Raw genomic sequence first — 19,776 nt, forward strand, 5'->3', positions numbered from 1 at the left:
AAAATTAAGCATTATTAAAATCTTCTCGTGGCTTTATTCGCGCTGTCAACTGAACTTAGAAGACGTACAATATTATTTAGATTTGAACTGCCTGCCGACTAGTAACAATAATAATTATTTCGATTAATAAATGAGTTGAAACATCTGCCATGCACGAATCCATCCAGTAACAAGTTGCGAGTGAAGGTATCGCTCATGTAATGTATTATTTTGTAATGTAAATACATAGGCAGTTTTTTTTTATTTGGGTCGGAATTTAGTACCACCAAGTAGGATAAGATTTTAACAAATTAACGTCGAATGATGAAGTCACCGGAAGAGTGTGTAGAAACACAGCTGTTCACGAAATCGTTTTTTTAAAGGACAACTACATAATTGACAATCACAAAAGCGTATCTCTAATTTAGTCGTATATTCAAAATAAGCAATATTTATATTAAATTATAGTTAGTAAGTAGCTCATATTGGCTAAGCAAAAATTACGACAACGTGAATCTGGTTATTTCCAAACAGTATGTGTATCGCCTTGTTCTAGTAAAAAAAAAACTTACGTTAACTCAAATGTTAAGTGTCGATTTGATACATTCGCAATCAAATATATTAAACTCTATTAGATTTGATGGTATATGTGAGCTTGTTTATTTTTACAATAAGAATTGAGAGTGTCCACAACACAGGACACTGTATTGAACCATATCTCATTCATACATTATCAAAATTGCATTTGGTGATATTTTCGTGAGAATTACTTGATTATGACGACATTTTTTATTAAACATAATAAAACGTATTGAATTGAATGTAATCTTTATTTGAAACAACTAGCACACGCGAAGTATGAAGTTAATTAAATTCGAATACATATTATAAGGATTCAACTTATCTAGTCTGAGGAAAACCAGCTAACCACTTTTTCTGGCTGATTATTTAGTTTAGTGTGTGTGTACTCGATACACCTGCGAAATTCAATATCTTTAGTTGGAAGTATTTTATCTGTATCCACTCAAAACTTAACTATTGCAATTAATCCTGATTCGACTTGATACAGTGTAAATATAAGTAAAACTTTTATGTGACCTATTGGTAAACAAGACCAATTAAAACATTAAAAAATGTGAAAAATTCAATAGTTGCTCAACATTACCGATCAATTATTCGTTATTTATTATGCATAACACATTTACTAAGAATTCAGTTTCGCCTATTAATTAATATCTACACACTTTTGATAAGTTAGACGTCCGATATTATTTGCGATGCAAGAATTGAAATATCATAATAAGATGATTAAATAACCTGTTGGATTATTTCCATGGAAATGTTAATACAAATCGTGAAAGCAATACTATATAATCCTGACTTTTAAGTTCAATTGTTTACGGTGCTAAGCTATAGATGCATATTGTGATATATCACTGAGATTTGTTTGTTAGTATTTTTCTGCTCTCTAAACGATTGCTGCCAATTAAAACGTCGGACATTCGTTTGATTCGTTCATTTGATTCCAAACATCAGTCATGTAAAAAGACACCAGACGCCATAGGGATGACATAGTATGAACACATATTTATTGACATCTGGTGCACTTCCTCACAAAATCTTTTGCACAACATATTCCACTTTCATCAATAACATTCTGACTTTTGTCACTACACAGTTCTTTCATTCGGTTTTATGATACACATGTGATGCTCACAAAATCATCCAATCGACTGACTCCTTCGCGATGCAAAAATAGCCAGTTATAAGGATATAGAGAAGATCACTAACCTTCGAGCTTCATGCCGACTTCGAGGCATTTCTGGAAGCGGCAGTAGGGGCAGCGTTTCCGTTGCGTCTTATCGATGTGGCAGGAGCGTTCAGCGACGCAGGTGTAAACTTTCTTGTTTTGGACGGTGCGTTTGAAGAATCCCTTGCATGACTCGCAGGTCAGCAGGCCATAGTGGTAGCCGCTGACTTTGTCCCCGCATACGGGGCAGAGTTCCTCGATGACGTCCTTGGAGTCGGTCTGGTCGCAAGGCATCCCCGGAGCAGCGGGCATGTACGATCCGTTGTCCGAGCCGGCTCCTGAGGAGAACAAGTAGGAAGTGTCCAGGTTAGGCATGCCATAGTTCTGATATTGCGAGGAGTACTGGTCCGCGGCAGCGGGATAGGCGAGAGCGGGCAGGGCGTACTGCGGCGGCGGCGGTGCGCCCCCCGACTCGCCTGAACCCACGCTGAACGGAGACATGTTCAGAGGCATGAGAGCGGACTGCTGCTCCATTTCTAATATCATCGCCCGACTAGGGCCCGTCGCGTTCCGGTATCGGCCTGCTCACTACTGTCAAGACACCGAACGGAGGATCACACTAGGAACGGAGGAGCACTGCGGTCGTTCGTTTACCGAATCCGATTCGGGCACTGTTTCAGACCACCACAACCACTGTGTACTTCGCGCGAAGCGTGTTCAGAACTCTCAAATTTACAACTATCCGATAAAGCACTAGGGTATATTGTCAACTCTCACGTTGTAGTACAAAATATAATCACGTTAGCGAGAAAGTATATTGCAGGACACCCCATTTTTGCCGCGTTAATCGATTGATAACTTTGAATTTTATGCAGACCGGACAATGAATATGTACATGCGAGATGTCACAATGTCACAGTAAAGGAGCGAATCAAGCGACAGTACCGACGCAAAGAGGCGAGAGGCGCGACTGACTGAGCGACGCAACCGGCACGAGCGAAGGAGCGACGGCGGCAGCAGGGTGATCGGCGGGGGCCAAGGGACGGGACGGGGAGCGACGCCGGAGAGGGGATGCCTGATACATACAATGGAAAATGATTAGGAGGGACCCCGTGTAATAAGTGAAAGTGAGTCGGCGACCCACTTTCCAGCGAACCAGGTCTATGTTAGTCGGCGGGGGGAGGGCGGGAGGGCGCTCGGCCCACTGACCTACTTGCGGCCCGGGACCTGCCCCACGTCGGCTCTCCAGAATCTTGTCTTTACCTATCCCGCGGTGTCTCATTCATACCCGACGCCGCCTTATCTCGAATACCATTCCTCCCGCGAAACAATTACATACGACTGTTCAATTATCCCATGGAGCCCTCACTATATAATAGGTATAATATCATTATAACTACTATTCATTCAACGTTGAGAAAGTAACCAGGAATAATCTAATTTGTCAATACATAATATATTATTTTTCTATCGCACCATATAAAATTCCTTCCACTCATTATAAAATAATATACACATTACTTGCTGTATGATGTGCGAAAAGAAGATTGAATATTGGAAAATTAGAGATCTGTCGCTATATTGTGACTAATTTTTACTGTGTTGATTCGACTCGTCACTTTTGTTATTTACGCATAATATACCTACTAAAATTTTTGCTCTCTATTTAGATCGCTTGCAGATCTCATTATTTGTAAACAAAACAATAAGTAGATAACTAATCGCAATGTATCTACATAAATTATACATATTAATAGAATTACGCACATGCTCTTACATTTGTGATTTTATGACTACCTACTATCGAGTGTGTTAACGAAAAGAGCGTAACTTCGGAATATTAAAATTGTAGGTATAAGTTATAATATTATTGTTATTCACTTGCAACTAGGGAATCCAATCCCGAGCCAAAATTCTGATCCCGGGATTTCGGGATTACAATTTGACAATCCCGGGATTGGCATTTTTCCAGTGTTAATACAAAATTTTTATATTGACAAATAACATTGATAAAATCGGTCAAAAATAAATCTAGTATAATTTATACTATTTAAGACATTTATTGTTAATATCGTATACGTTCAATCTTGGAAATACACAAGTTTAACGGAGTAAATATAATATTGTAATATAAATAATAATGTGAATTTAATAGGAGATTGCTGTTTCTGATAGTAAAGACTTAATGAATGGATAAGCGAGAATTAAAATAGTAAAGCAAATAATCATGGCGTACTTAAGGCCTTTCCGCTTCATAAATCTAATTACTCAGCCAAATATGAAACTGCCGTAAAACGTATGATATCATGGTGGAATTACTTTGTTAAAAGTGCACAGCATTGTTTTTTTCCAATGTTTCCATTTTTAATAATTTATGTTGAAAAAACAAAATGAATCGACAACCTACACATGGGTATAAATCAAACTTCATTCAACTCAGTTTATTTCTAATGTAGCTATTTTTTATTAAAAGTATTTTTTCTGTTTTATTTTCGCTTTTATTTTATTTTACATAAAAATTGATAAAAAAATCAATACCGAAATCCCGGGATTATGTTTATCAATCCCGGGATTCATAGGTATCGAAAATAGCTCGGGATCCCGGGATTCGGGATCCCGGGATTGGAATCCCTACTTGCAACCCTACAAAAAAGTAGTTGTAAATAAATTCTTCACTGAATAACTGTAGCCAGGGAACTCAGAAATGATTATTAAATTATTATCTGTTCTGTGCATTGATATACTACTAGATGAGGAGTTGCCATACAAGTGTCATTTTAAAAATATACCACAAAAGAAGATATTACGAATATCATCTTATAATATTTCCTTGTGTGTATAATGCGTTAAGACCGTTAACATGGATTCCCGAATTTCACCCGTATTGCCCTGGCTGTAAAACTAAATTTGCGTTCTTGGAATAGTGACCCTAAGGCCATCCTCCCACGGCGCAATTGAAGTCCGACGGAACTGAAACTAAAATTCCAGCCAGTATCTAGCTAATGTATTTCAATGGCGGCTCGCTGACGGCGAGACTGGAATCTCTCAGCTTCGAAACGGTCGCGAAAAGACGCGACATGCTAGTCGCGCGGTCTCTGAAGTTTCCAGTCACCGTAAAACAGTGGTACCAACATCATTAGATTCGGTGAAAAATCATATTTTCTTACCAAAATTGGCCGCACTGCGAACATGTGTCATGCTATAAAAATCATTAACAACCCAAAACGTAAAAAGTACAAGATAAGCAAAATTGAAATAATTTAATTCTATTCGAATAAACGCAGCAGCGTGCGTGTTGTCGGTTTTTGTACAAAACAGCTGATGGTTCAGTTTACAGTTTACAGTTTACAGATGACAGTTTGAGGTTATGTGATTATTATTTCAAGTGGTTTCAGTAGCGCCTTGTGCGAAGCATCACATTGGCCAGTTTATGAGTTCCTTCACAAACCAGTTCTGTCAGATTTCAGTTGCGCCGTGGGAGGAGGGCCTAAGGGTGTCTGCAACCCAAAGCTTGCAAGCTACCAAAAATTCATGTCTGAGCGGACAGAGCAAGTCGTCATGCGCTGACTATTAGTTAGAGTAAGGTGTCTGCAACCCAAAGCTTGCAAGCTAGCAAAAATTCATGTCTGAGCGGACAGAGCAAGTCGTCATGCGCTGACTATTAGTTAGAGTAAGGTGCAAGCTAGATCGGGCTTACTCATAATTATTGCCAGGTCGTTTTCGAGACAAATATTAAGTGAGCTTATATCGAGTTATCGGGCGGGCAAATGGTTGGCTAGGGCCTCAATGAAATGCACTAATGCCAATAGGTACATTTCTATAAAGTGTTGAGACGCTACTCTACAGATGGCCAACAAATCCTATCTCTAGCCTCCACGCGGCGTCCCCTGGGTAATGCAGATGTGGTGTATTGTGACAGTATAACTCATCTGTAGCTAATAGAGAAGGGTGAAAGGCGAAACTCTGGCGCCTTAAAACGAGAGACCCCTTGGCTACGGGAAGGAAAACCCAGACAGAAAACCACACACCAACCCGTTTGGACAGCGTGGTGTGCTTTGTCCAAATACCCCCGTGGAACAAGAACAAAAATCTCGGCCCTTATTCTCCGGATGCCAACCTAACACTGATCACGGCAGCAATCAGCAAGGGAAGGCAGAGGGTGCTAAGAATCCCCGGAAAGACGGTAACGGCTGCCTACCGATGACCATTGCCACCTATAACGCGAGAACATTATCCAGCAATGCCAAACTTCTACAGCTCGAAGAAGAACTCGAAAAAATCCATTGGGATGTTGTCGGGCTCAGCGAGGTAAGACGACAAGGAGACGATATCGTCAATCTCCACAGCGGACATGTACTCTGTTATAATGGGACTAAGACAGGACGCACAAGCGGTGTCGGATTTTTAATCCACAGACTCTGGGAAGATCGCATAGTTGAATTTGATTTCTCCTCAGATAGAGTAGCAAGTTTAACACTTTAGCTCAGCAAAAGATACCGCTTAAGATACGTTTATGCGCCCACTCAAAACTCACCTGATGAAGAAGTGGATGAGGTATATGAAGAAATCAGTACGTTGAAAAATAAACGAAAATGTCACTTCACTATCATCATGGGGGACTTTAATGCACGAATCGGATCTCAACACCAGGATGATGTAGCGGTCGGGCACTTCGGACATGGCACCAGGGATGGCCGAGGAGACATGTTAGTGGAGTTTGCGGAAAACCACAATCTCTACATCATGAACTCATTCTTCAAAAAGAAGCCTTCCCGAAAATGGACAAAAGCAAAACGAACCAGCGAAATCGACTAAATCCTCACCGACAAGAAGGATATTTTTCTAGACTGCACAGTCATTAACAGATTTAATACTGGCAGCGACCACCGAATGGTAAGGTGTAAAGTACAATTTAACATCAAACGTGAGAGATCCAAATTGATGCAGAAGCCCAGAGTCCGCAGATGTTTGAGAAGCAGAGTCGAATTCCAACAAGAGCTGGAGAACAGGCTAGCGGCTTTCCAGGCTGAAAATGACCCCATCTCCCTACAAAACACCGAAGCAATAACAAAAATCATTATAGAATCTTCGGAAGAGACAGCTGGTGCTGTGGTTGAACGAGTAAGCAAACTTTCAAAGGAAACGTTGGATCTTATGAAGCTGCGTAGGAGTACGAAAAGCGAGCAACAAGTTGCAAATGATCTCGAGTACTCCACGCTGTGCAAAACTCTACGTAAAAACGTACGAGAAGATCTTCGTAAGTTCAATATGAACCTTGTAGAATCAATTGTTGCGTCAGGAAGGAGCTTACATAAGAACAAGCAGCATCTGTCAATAGGGAGACGGCAGATCACGACACTAAAAGCGCAAGATGGAAGTATCGTGAGTAACTGGGATCATCTACTGGACACTGTTGTAGAGTTATACAGCGCTCTATACAAAGATGACACTGACATCAATTCAGATCTTCCGGTGAACGGAGAATATGGAGATCCTCTTCCGGATCTCTCGATCTTCTCGATCTTATGAGAGGTGGAATATGCTATAATGTGCATGAAGAGTGGGAAAGCCCCGGGAGAAGATGGGCTGACTAGCGATGTTCTCAAACGGGCCGGGAGGACGATGAGCGAAGTACTCGCACGTCTGTTCACGTCTGGTCTGCACGAAGAGAACATCCCAGAGTCATGGAAAAATGCCTCCATTATTATTCTCCATAAGAAAGGCGACACTGAAGATCTGAAAAACTATCGACCAATTAGTCTACTGCCAATTCTGTATAAGGTTTTCACGAAAATACTCTCAAACCGTCTCGAAACAATTCTAGACGAGAACTAACCAATAGAGCAAGCCGGATTCAGAAGAGGCTACAGTACTATGGATCATATACAGGTCGTCAGGGAAATCATAGAGCGCTACCAGGAATACAAACTGCCATTATATCTTGGTTTTATGGACTATGAAAAGGCGTTTGATTCCATCAAAAATTTCTCAATTATAGACGCCCTTAGCAACCAAGGAATTTCCAGATGCTACATAAACATATTGAACAGTATATACAGTGATGCCACAGCATGCGTGAAACTCCACAAAGGGTCGTGTAAATTCCCCATTAACAAAGGTGTCCGGCAAGGTGATACCATTTCACCTAAACTATTCACCGCTACTCTTGAGGACTTATTTAAGAAACTTGATTGGGAGGAAAAAGGTGTTCCAATTAACGGAGAGCACCTCAGTCACCTGCGCTTTGCAGATGATATTGTTATACTCTCACAATACCCGAAAGACCTCCAAGGTAGAATGCAAGAACTCGCGGATGTCAGTCAAACGGTCGGTCTAAACATAAATGTCTCAAAGACAAAAGTGATGAGGAACTGTTTTTCGGACCCTGCGATTATCTGTATTTCTGGCACCGAACTCGAGCAAGTCAGCAGCTACATCTATCTCGGACAGCAGGTGTCCATAGACGGAAGCATGCACGATGAAATTGCTCGAAGAACAAAGCTGGGATGGAGATCTTCAAGAGTGACCTACCATTATGTCTTAAGCGTAGGGTGTTCAACCAATGTGTGCTACCCGTGCTCACGTATGGCTGCGAGACGTGAACCCTCAACACGAGAGATGTCCAAAAGCTAAGAGTCACGCAGCGAGGCATGGAGAGGTGCATGTTGGGCATCACGCGAAAGGACCGCAAGAGAAACGAATGGGTTAGGAAGCAGACAAGAGTACGCGATGTAATAGACGTTGCCAAACAGCTGAAATGGAGATGGGCGGGGCACATTGCTCGCCGAAAGGACGGCCGCTGGACAAATGCCGTCATCCAATGGTACCCAAGGGGTACGAAACGGCCACAGGGTCGCCCTAAAAGCCGCTGGATTGACGAACTGGTAGAGTTCGGCGGAAATACGTGGCAGCGAACGACACAGGACCGAGAGAGTTGGAGAAAGCTTGGGGAGGCCTTCATCCAGCAGTGGATTGACCCCGGCTGATGATGATATCGAGTTAAGTCCGCTGATATTAAAACAGTAAGTTTTAACACTGGCTGAGTCGCTGAAAATCGGGCGTCATTTTAAGAAGCATATGATTCATCCAGTAGTATATCAATGGTTCTGTGACTGTCTGTAGCTGACGTAAAATGATATGAAATCTGACCCCATATGTTTTCACCAAAGTTCGGCTTACCCAACAGAAGAATAATAAAATATTATGCTTCAAAAGTTATTTTTGATGTACTTGGCCGGTTTTCGCTGCTTGATCATGTGTATTTTGTTTTACGAAACAAAATAACAGTTACGCACCTACCTGCGTCGCAAATGCGTGTCAAATTTATTATCATAAAGACGGCGTCCTATTTTCGACATTCCGCTTTGTCCGCTTTATTGGGGCAATGGAAATAAAATAGAAAGTTATGCTTATTTTCTTCTTAAAAGCCATATAAGACCCCGTCAACCGAACGGGATGCAACTTAAAATTTATGGTGCATAATGGACCTTTTACTCTTTAAGCATCAGCCGGAGAGAACGAATAAAATATGATTACATATTTTGTTATTTCATTGCAGAAAGTGACTGTTTCTGCAGCATGCTTTTGAAACAACATCCCTTTGTCGGCAGAATAATTCTCGTAAGTATATAATAATACTAATAATTAAATGATTCTTTATTTTTTCCGTAACTGCTTCCCGTGCATTGATAAATTATATTATCTAGTTGGCTACTTCGTCATTAATACCAGCCAGGATAAATCCGCAGCTGGATGTTGCCACTGTAGAACGATTCCAGTACACTTCCGTAGAACTACTTTTACGATTATCTTTTCTTCGAGTTATGTTCCTACTTTTGCCCATCCTTTTGGCATTACACGTTATACCATAAGTGGACTTTTCCATACCACTCTGCTTACACATTACTAGTATATTCACTTTATTTATACCCAACAGGTAGACCAGTGGCGCACCCAGGATTTAATATTGGGGGTGGCCCAAGGAAGAGAATGTAAATTAGTCCTATAGGCTCTTTTCTTCTTCACAGCCTAATTTCTCGTTTATCGGTCTTTTGTCTATTGCACTCGGTGTACCTACACCATGGTCCCCACATCCTGAAACGGGCCCTCATGCTAGGATACTTGGGCCCCCCTACCTACCGCTAAGATTAAAGGCAGTGTGAAACACTACATTAACGTTTTTCATCTTGTGTTTTAGTTCAAATTAAGGGTACTTATACAGTGAATTATTGGCGATTTTTAATACATTTACTTTAATAATGGAGCTGTCGAGTATCGACACATAATAATCAAAAAATATATTACACAATTATATACTTAAGTAATTGAAAATGTTCATAGCCATGAAGTATGATAGCGCCGCAGGCGACTTTTTTTTACTATTAAAGCTAATTTATGATGTGTGTTTATCTCACTTATCTGGTCAACCCGACACGCCGGGCCCCCCACAGCCCGGGCCCTCAGGCTAGAGCCCAGTCAGCCCTCCTCAGCCATGACCTACACCACTCCGGTATTCGGGTGGATACCGAGAATTTTTTGACAGTTCCATTAGGGATTGGGTTTCTAAAAAAACTTGACATTAGTGTTTCGAAATTTTTGTGTTAGAAATTAAAATCTAAGAAATTTTTCTAAAAAGGGTGCTGGAGAATTATTACAAATCATTTTTTTGCCGTGTTTTTATTTGTCTAAGCCCAAAGGTATAGTTTATTGGCTTTCAATTTCAATGTTTAAAATCATTCTGATAATTTTCTTTTTTGGGGGGTGCCAGGGCCCCTTGGCTCCCCCCCTGGGTGCGCCACTGAGGTAGACCAAGACGTAAGCAAGATCAACAAAGTAGTTAACTTATTTGTAACTACGTTACAGCGTAATGCACAACATCGAGAATAATTGAATCAGCTTAGAAGGGCCTTATTAATTTTTGACATCTGTTCCGGACTATAAAACCACCGTAGATACGAGTATACTTAGAACGCTTTTGAACGCAGTTCAAATTATGTCAGAAAGATTTGTTGTTAAAGGACAGATTTTTTGCAAATATTCGATTAAGTTCACAATAGCATTTAGTTTAGATTATAATTGTACATAAAATCCGACCCAACAAATAACGCTGGTGAATGACAATCACCTACCGCACTGGCATGTGCCATTTTCAAGCCAACCGCAATTTTATTAAATTCTCGACACAAACATTATGCCTAGTTGAAATATTGAGAATCGAGTATCTACCCTTTTATTCAGTCTCTACTAGTGAATCCAATCCCGAGCCAAAATCTTGATCCCGGGATTTCGGGATTACGATTTGACGATCCCGGGATTGGCATTTTTTTCAATAGTTAATACTTATAAAATTTCTATAAGTATATACAAATAATGTTGATAAAATCGGTCAAAAATTATTTTAGTACTTATAGTTTATACTATTTAAGACATTTATTGTTAATATGTGTGTACATTCAATCTTTGGAAATGCATAGGTTTAATGGAGTAAATAATATTGTAATATGTATAAATAATAATGTGGAACATACATAATTTTGAAAAACACTTTCTGAGAGAGTATATTATAACCGATAGAAAAAATCTTTTTTGGCGTGACATAACATACCGTAGCATATTGGTTAAATGCGACGGATGGGGCGTAAACCCGGGAGATTCGGGGTTCGATTCCCCGTCGGGGTGACTTATTTTTTTTCAAAAAACATTTTTTCTATTGGTTATAATATACTCTCTCAGAAAGTGTTTTTCAAAATTATATATGTTCAATAATCAGAATGATATATTCTTAAATCTTGTGAATTATTCGTTGAATAAAAGAAATAGTTAATTATAAATAATGTGGAAGTAAAACAGTTTTATTTATTTATGAAAAGATAACAAATACAAGTTAAATTAAAATAAAAAAAAAATAACAAATGCATTTAAAAACATGGTGGAATCACTAAAAGTGCGAAGCATTGTTTTTTCCAATCTTTCTCATTTTTATTAATGTATGTGAAAAAATAAAATAAATTGGTTACACATGGGTAATAAATCAAACTTCATTCAAACTCAGTTTATTTCTAATGTATTCCTATGTTATTAAAAGTATTTTTTCTGTTATATTTTCGTTTTTATTTTATTTTCCATAAAAATTGATAAAAAAAACTTAATCCCGAAAGTTTCGGGATTATGTTTACCAATCCCGGGATTCATAGGTATCGAAAATAGTTCGGGATCCCGGGATTGGAATCCCTAGTCTCTACACTCTACAGTATCTACGCTAACATGGGTTGCAACTTGAAGTAGGTATCTAATTTGTGTATCGATCTTCCGACGATGGAATGTACCTAGGTGGACCTGTACGAATGCGATTGGACGTTATTTTGCACACGGTATAAGAATAGTAATAAAATATTTATACCTAATAAGCGCTAATCTCGTGGCTTCGTGCCCTACATTCGTATCGATGTCATACTAGCGAACCATTAATAATAATAAAAAATACAATATTTCATATCAGTTTACTGATATGAGTGAAACAATCTTGGCGAGTGCACTTACTATACCTACACAAATCCACATGCAATATGAAGGAATCAGCTGTTACTGTTGCGAGGTACTATTATCAAATTACTTATGAATGAGAACTGTGACCTAATAAAACCAAAAGATAGATTTACATTCATTTCACGGTATTGATCGGATATCGCCTTTAAATGAACCTACATTGAGAATGTTTTAATGAAACCGACGAAACCAGTTCTGATAATTTTTAAATTATGTAGAATAAAATAAATATATTATCGCTTCCTCTCGCTCTTCACCACCCTCGACTGTTTTCCACTACTCCCACTTTTTCTGTCAATGAAGTCAAACTCCACACACCAACTCGTTGTGCTACGGTTATATAGGTCTATAATCTAAGGTTATAGCAGTGTTGGTTTTCCGCGAAGTGAAAAATATGAAAATTTTAGATTGATCTAGACCTGTCACAGCCTCGGGCCTCAACGTACCTAAATGCACCAGTGCGTACTATAGTTAATTTTATGGCGAGTTTAGGTGGAAGTTGTTTTTATAAATTCTTAAAATTGGGTCTACTCGTTCGAATTTTCCAAAATATTGTTAATATTATCTACTGTTATCCAAGCTATATCTTGAATTTATAATTTGCAATGTTTTAAATAAGATAATAACAACATAACATAGTAATCCCATCACGCAACGGATGGAATGTTTAACGATGCTGTCTATCGTGTGGTTAGCCTTGACAGCACCGTCGTGTTTTTGTGAACCATGATAACTCAATTATTAAATAAAGACAACACAGGTTCATTCAGTTCGTTTCTCTGGTTCCTGTCCGATGCGTCTTTTTGGAGTGGCTCACGAAAAAATCGCGCGAACGAAATGAAAGACATTCGTAGAGAAACCGCAAGTGGTTCGCCCAAACGGTGCTACAATATTACAGCACACACTGTAATACTCTCACTCAATGGGTACTAGGTTTATCATCGCCGATGTAATGATGAAAACGAAACGTCACATGTGAACACGTCACTATACACCGGAATAAAGTCGAGCGCGGGCAAGAAAGCAGTCGCTTCAATTCAATTATTTATAAACGACCATACTTTCCTTTAATTAAAACGTATGAGGTTTTTTCGGTAAAGATTCATTCATCCATTAATGACGTCCATCGTTTTTAGGGACACATTCAACGAACGCATTTTAATTATTGTTTTCATTTAAAAAAAAATGTTTTTAAATACATATTGGATAGGGTAGTAAAAGTAAAATTTATCAATTAAATTATTGCAGTTTTTTCTAAATGGATTACACTCACCCATGATCCCGTTTGAATTAACAATATGAATTTTTAACCATTTGGATTAACTTAGCAATAAACACACCATCCAGACGAGAGATGCTAATTTTATCTCGACATAGTTAGGCGTGTCTTGAGAGTATTTTAAATGGTTTCGTTCTGGATCACTGCCGTGTATAGAAATTGTAGGCGACGCAATCTAAGTTCCACATAAAGATAGGTACGTATCTTTAGGGATTTACGTACCTAAGCATGGTACTGCATCAGGTTAGTGAGAGTAGTGAGACACGTAATAGCGTATTAACCGAGTTAGGAAACTCAAATTTGATTGAGTGCACAGTTTTAATATCTTGAATTAAATTCCGCACACGCTAATAGCCGATAAAACGTTTGACAGATGGGTGAAAATCACAGAACAGATAAATAAGAAAAAAATCGGTGTGTCTACTTACTACTACTTACTATGTAGTTATACTTCTTTGGCGTAACAAAACAAAAATAACAAAACAAAAACTAGAATTATTGGAGCGCCGCTGATTTATTTTTACACTTTAACTCACTTTATACATTTTAACTTATATCACTAAATAAATTATATAAAAGGTACCTAATACCTATAACTGTGACGATCCTTTGTTGACGTAAAGTATTGCAAATGGCCGACAATGACTGTTATATTGGTATACCTACCTCGATCACATTATTTCCATATTCCAGTATAACGTCAGTAGATTACATCACCTACTTAACTTTCAACATATTTCATTTAAACAACGTGTTTTATTTAAGGTGAATTTAGTGATAGTAATGAAATGCTTTTTCATAAATACAATCTCAAACTGACGTAAACAGTATATATTATTATTATTAAACTGGCGCTAGGGGCCGTTCAGGTCCATGGCCGACTGCACAACGTTTCTCCAGGCATCTCTGTCCAGCGCTCTCTCTTCCCAGTTGACTATTCCCAGCCTTTCCGCATCCCTTTGAATGTTGTCCGCCCATCTCCGTCGAGGGCGGCCAAGAGGTCGAGTGCCAGCTGGTGTGCCTTTGTAAATCCTATAGAGAGTTCTAGATCTTTCAGATCGTACAACGTGGCCCGCCCATCTGAGCCTTCTTGATTTTGGAACGTACTTAGCCTATACCGAGCTGGCGCAGCTCAAAACCTAGTGGAAGAACTGTCAAAATATAAGGTCCAAATTACCGCCATCCAGGAAATCCGTTGGCCGGATAGCGGAGAACTTATAGTCGGACAGCATGTTATCTACTATAGCGGAAACACAGAGGGGAAACATGTTTTCGGAACAGGTTTTGTGGTCGCCAGAGAAGTAGCAGATGCTATACTTTCTTTTGAACCCGTAAACGAGCGCACATGTGTGCTCAGAATCAAAGGAAGATGGTTTAATATATCACTTGTGAATGTACATGCCCCGACAGAGACTTCAGAAGAGGCCGAAAAGGATAATTTCTATGATCTCCTTGAAGCGACTTTTGACAGGCTACCGGGACATGATATCAAATGTGTGCTAGGAGACTTCAATGCGAAAATAGGGAAGGAAGCTGTATTCAGACCCTTTATTGAAAAAGAGAGCCTACATTATCATTCTAACGAAAATGGTAAAAAAGTGGCTCTCTTCTGCAGCGCCAAAAACTTAATCGCCCGAAGTACCACTTTCCCTCGTAAAAATATACATAAAGTGACTTGGAATTCAAGGGACAGGAAGACCTTTAACCAGATTGACCATTTTCTAATTGATAGACGACACCATAAAGCTATTGAAAACATTCGAAGCTACAGAGGCGCTGACTGTGATACGGACCACAACTTATCGATAGCAACCTTTAGGGGAAAACTTAAAAAGACAGCCCACGCAAATGCGAAGACGAGAGTGAAGTACCATATAGAAAAGCTGACAACTCCAAACGGAAGAGATAGCTACAGAAAAGAGTTACAAAACCAAATCGGAAAACTCACCGAAGGAGAAGCCTGGAGTATCGATGAGAGGTGGAAGAGACTAAAAGAAGGAATGGTAAAAGCTGCTGAAGTCTCGATAGGACTGGCACCCAAGAAAGTAAAGTGCCCTTGGTACGACGACACTTGCCGACAAATGGTGGATGAGAGAAGAGCAGAAAGAGCGCTCTATCTGCAAAATACGCAGAGCGAAGAAGCACAGAAACGATATAGCGAGACGTGCAAAAATGTCCGAAAGCATCTGAGAAAGTGCAAACGAAGCTTCATCAAAAGTAATTTTGAGCAGATGGAAGAAGAAGCAAAACGATATAAAACTCGATCATTCTTCTCGAAAGTGAGCTTTGAAAAAAGAGGCTTTCAACCTAGCACGCTACAAATCAAAGATCAACAGGGTCAGATAGTGGCAAACAAAGAGCAAGTGCTAAACATATGGAAGTCCCATTTTGAAAACTTACTTCAACGCTCTGTACCAGATGAACCTTTGGAATCGCCAGAAATCGCGACAGCAGAACCTCTTATACCGCCACCAAATAAGGCAGAGTTGATGGGAGCACTGAGTTATTTAAAGAATAACAAATCGGCAGGAAACGATAATATTCCATCGGAGCTTCTCAAGCATGGAGGAGAAACCTTTCTTAGTGCCATGCTTGAGCTACTGCAACAAATATGGGAGGAAGAAAAGATCCCTGAAGAATGGAAAGAATCACTGGTCTGTCCTATCTTCAAGAAAGGGGACAAACTCAACTGTGCAAACTACCGTGGCATCTCTCTTCTTCCTACTGCATACAAAGTTCTGTCGAACATTATTCTCGAAAGAATTCTACCATATGCCGAAAACATTCTTGGTGACTACCAATGCGGCTTTAGACGAAACCGCAGTACTACCGATCAAATCTTTACACTGCGCCAAATCTTTGAAAAGAAATGGGAATACGCCCAAGATGTACACTGTCTCTTTGTAGATTTTAAAACCGCATATGACTCTATTGATAGAGAAGCTCTCTGGAATATATTGAAAGAATTCGAAATACCGTCAAAACTTATAAATATAATAAAAGTATGCATGGACGGATCCAGAAGTAGAATTCATATGCAAGGTAGTATATCAGAATCTTTTGAGGTGACAGCAGGACTAAAACAAGGCGACTCCTTATCACCCATGCTGTTCAACTTAGCTTTAGAGAAAGCCGTTAGAGAAGCTCTGAAAGCAGAAGGTGGAGTTACCCTGAATGGGTCCCATAAAATATTGGGCTACGCAGATGATTTGGTGGTGCTCGGAGAATCTGAAGAAGAAGTCAGAGATATTTTCACTCCTCTGGAGGACACAGCGAAAAGGTTGAACATACGAGTAAATGTGGGAAAGACCAAGTATTTGAAAATGACAAGAGGCATTGAACCCACTGGAAACATTGGAATAAGAAACTCCTCGTTCGAGAGAACCTCTCTCTTCAAGTACTTGGGCTCCAACATTACCTCTAAAAATGAAATGTCCCTAGAGCTCTCTGACCGACTGAGAAGTGGAAATGCAGCGTACTTCGCGCTGAGTCGTCTGTTCAGGTCCAAAATGCTGTCCATCAAAACGAAATTCCGGGTGTATAACGTGGTCATCAAACCAATCGTCATGTATGGATGTGAAACGTGGGGTTTAACAGAAAAACAAGAAAAGGCGCTCCAAGTGTTTGAAAACAGAATCCTCCGGAGAATACTTGGACCCGTCAATGAGAACCACCGGTGGCGCATCCGCACAAACGCTGAGCTCTTCGACCGATACCAACCTAGAATCACTAATATTCTGTATTAGTGAACAGTAAACAGTATATACAATTTAACAAAACCTCTGAGCCTTCGTCTAAAATAATATTTATTGATGATTTAGCTTATGATACCTATTGATTGAAAATACATTATGTTTAACGATATTTAACTTATTTGAATATTTTTAGAATGTTTGTTTGACAATCAAGTCTCAGTGGCATGGTTTGTCATAAAAAAATGTATTTTTGTATTAAAATTGTTTGTAAGTAATCCTAAAAATATAAAATATACCTTGATTACGTGGCCGACGTCATTTCCACTTCTGTAACGGTTTTTCAATACGGTTTCTCAATTTCACTACGCCCTAAAAGAAGTAGGTATAACTTCAAAAATGCGAAAGCAGTCGTTATAGACCAAGAATTTAAAGACAATTTTCGTTTATGACTAAATGACAATCAGGCAGTAAAACGCAAATACAAACCTCGATTAATGTCGCCAAATATTACCAATATTGAATGCACATTTCGCTTACGTGATAGGTACATTTTAAATCATACATAATTATGATGATACACATATGAATTAAAAGTAACGTCATGTTCTTTAATACGTGTTTAAATTTATTCCACATTTCTTCATATTCGACCTTCTCAGAGCCACAACCAGAAGATAACTGAATTCTCTGGTGATATCCTATAAATTTCAGTTAGTTTACGTGAATTTCATCTACGTTACAAACTTAAATGCATATTAAGATACAGAAGTAAATATTCGTGAAAAAAACTAGTGTTTAAGTAAAGTTAATCTCATATTTTTACACACTCGATAATTTATACCTTCTAACAGGTACCCCCAGAAGGTATCCCCCTATTTTTGTGTTCCCTTGTGCAACTGCAACTGCAAGATTAACAATAAATATTATTTTAGTACATATAGCGCGCACCCAAAAGACATTGCAGCTTCACCCGAAAGTAAAAGGCAATCGATTTAAAATCGACATTCATTGATCAACTCTCTGTACACGTTGGATTGATTAGCTAATTCTCTTGTGCCGCATAATAAATATTAAGTGGCTTCCCAATTAAAGTTATTTGCAATAAAACACCGCCATCGCCAATTTGGCTTTTCTGTCTATTTAAAACGCCAATAATTTTAATTGGTAGTAACTTTACAGTGATATAAAATGTTTACACAACCGGAGAAATACGAACCATTTCACAACCATTTATTGAAAACCCTAAGGTATAAAATTGATTATTAGTTGTCGTAATAATCATATTAAAATGCTTGGGCTAGTTGGGCTTGGGGCAATCCACTATGAATCTCGCCTGCTTTTACTTCCTTGTATATTATTATTTAAAATAAAACACAATACATATAATGTAGACCAGGGGGGGGCAAACTGTGGCCCGCCGGGTATTTTTTTGCGGCCCGCCATCATTAATTGTACTTCTGATTACGAATAACTTTTTTTTATGTATTTTTAAAAAAATATTGACAATAGATTAAAATTTGAAGAATTTCTTGTTTCGTAAATGTATTATCTCAGTACGTCTTCCTTGCGTCTCGTCTCACACTATGTAACCACTATTTTCTACGTTGAACATCGATTTCAATAGATATTGATAGTGTGCCAACAGAGCTACAACTTGAGATTATTGATCTGCAGTGTGACACTGATTTAAGAGAATTGCATCGTCGTGAAGAAATCTCCAAATTTTACAATGCCCTTAATTCAGACAATTTCGACCAACTTAAAGATTATGAAAGAAAAATGTTCGTTATTTTTGGATCAACCTATATATGTGAACAAACATTTTCGATCATGAACCTAAATAAAAATTCTTTACGATCAAATATCTCCGATGCCCATTTAGAAGCAGCTTTGAGAATATCAACTACAAAATTAACACCTGAATTTAAAAAAATGTTAAAAAATGTACATCAGTTTCATTCTTCTCATTTATTTTTTGTAATGTTTATTTTTCGTGATAATAAATAGTGTATATCTAAAAATGGTATTTTACTTGCGGCCCGCCGCTCATTTTTAATTCTTGAATTTGGCCCTCCATCCAAAAAGTTTGCCCCCCCCTGATGTAGACGATAACTAAAAAGTAATAATAAATGTGCACTGTGCCATACGCAGCAATGGATGACAAAAATCTATGTCATATTCATTGAAGTACAGTAAACGGTCGATGATTGGATATTCTTCATCATTTTTTGTGGAGATATTGATATTATAAGCCGGGTTGCAAATCTATACTCATCCGACTGCAACACGTCGAATATGTCAATATGATTTTGTTGATATTCACAAAACACGTCATGTAATGTAATGTAATTCTGCACACAGCTCGAATGCGACATATCAGTTTAAAAAAAACAGCTGCTTAACAGCAACAAATTTTACTCGAAGAAATACCAAAATGTCGCTTCGGCACATATGTAGGAAATGGTTTTATATTCATTTCAGCTAGCCGCGTGACATCACTGTCCCGGTATGACATCGGACATAGAAAG

At 38.7% G+C, this 19,776-nt stretch overlaps 1 protein-coding gene across 3 annotated transcripts in view; it reads right to left on the reverse strand.

Annotated features, from left to right (window-relative positions):
- Positions 1-19,776, reverse strand: part of ftz-f1 (ftz transcription factor 1) — a 348,219-nt gene that overhangs the window by 77,117 nt on the left and 251,326 nt on the right. For 2 of the 3 annotated variants that reach the window (XR_015069816.1, XM_085941495.1), the window contains exon 2: positions 1,771-2,067. The exons of the other annotated variant lie outside the window; for it this stretch is intronic. Coding sequence is in view for 1 of the 2 variants with exons in the window: in XM_085941495.1 (XP_085797621.1) it covers positions 1,771-2,067 (297 nt within the window). In the remaining variant the exon portion in view is untranslated. The remainder of the gene's footprint in view (positions 1-1,770; positions 2,068-19,776) is intronic. 3 annotated transcript variants of the gene reach the window in all.

The sequence above is a fragment of the Rhyacophila brunnea genome, unplaced genomic scaffold (genome assembly GCF_057557595.1).
Source record: "Rhyacophila brunnea isolate RB1 unplaced genomic scaffold, BYU_Rbru_1.0 scaffold_1, whole genome shotgun sequence".
Classification (NCBI taxonomy): domain Eukaryota; kingdom Metazoa; phylum Arthropoda; class Insecta; order Trichoptera; family Rhyacophilidae; genus Rhyacophila; species Rhyacophila brunnea.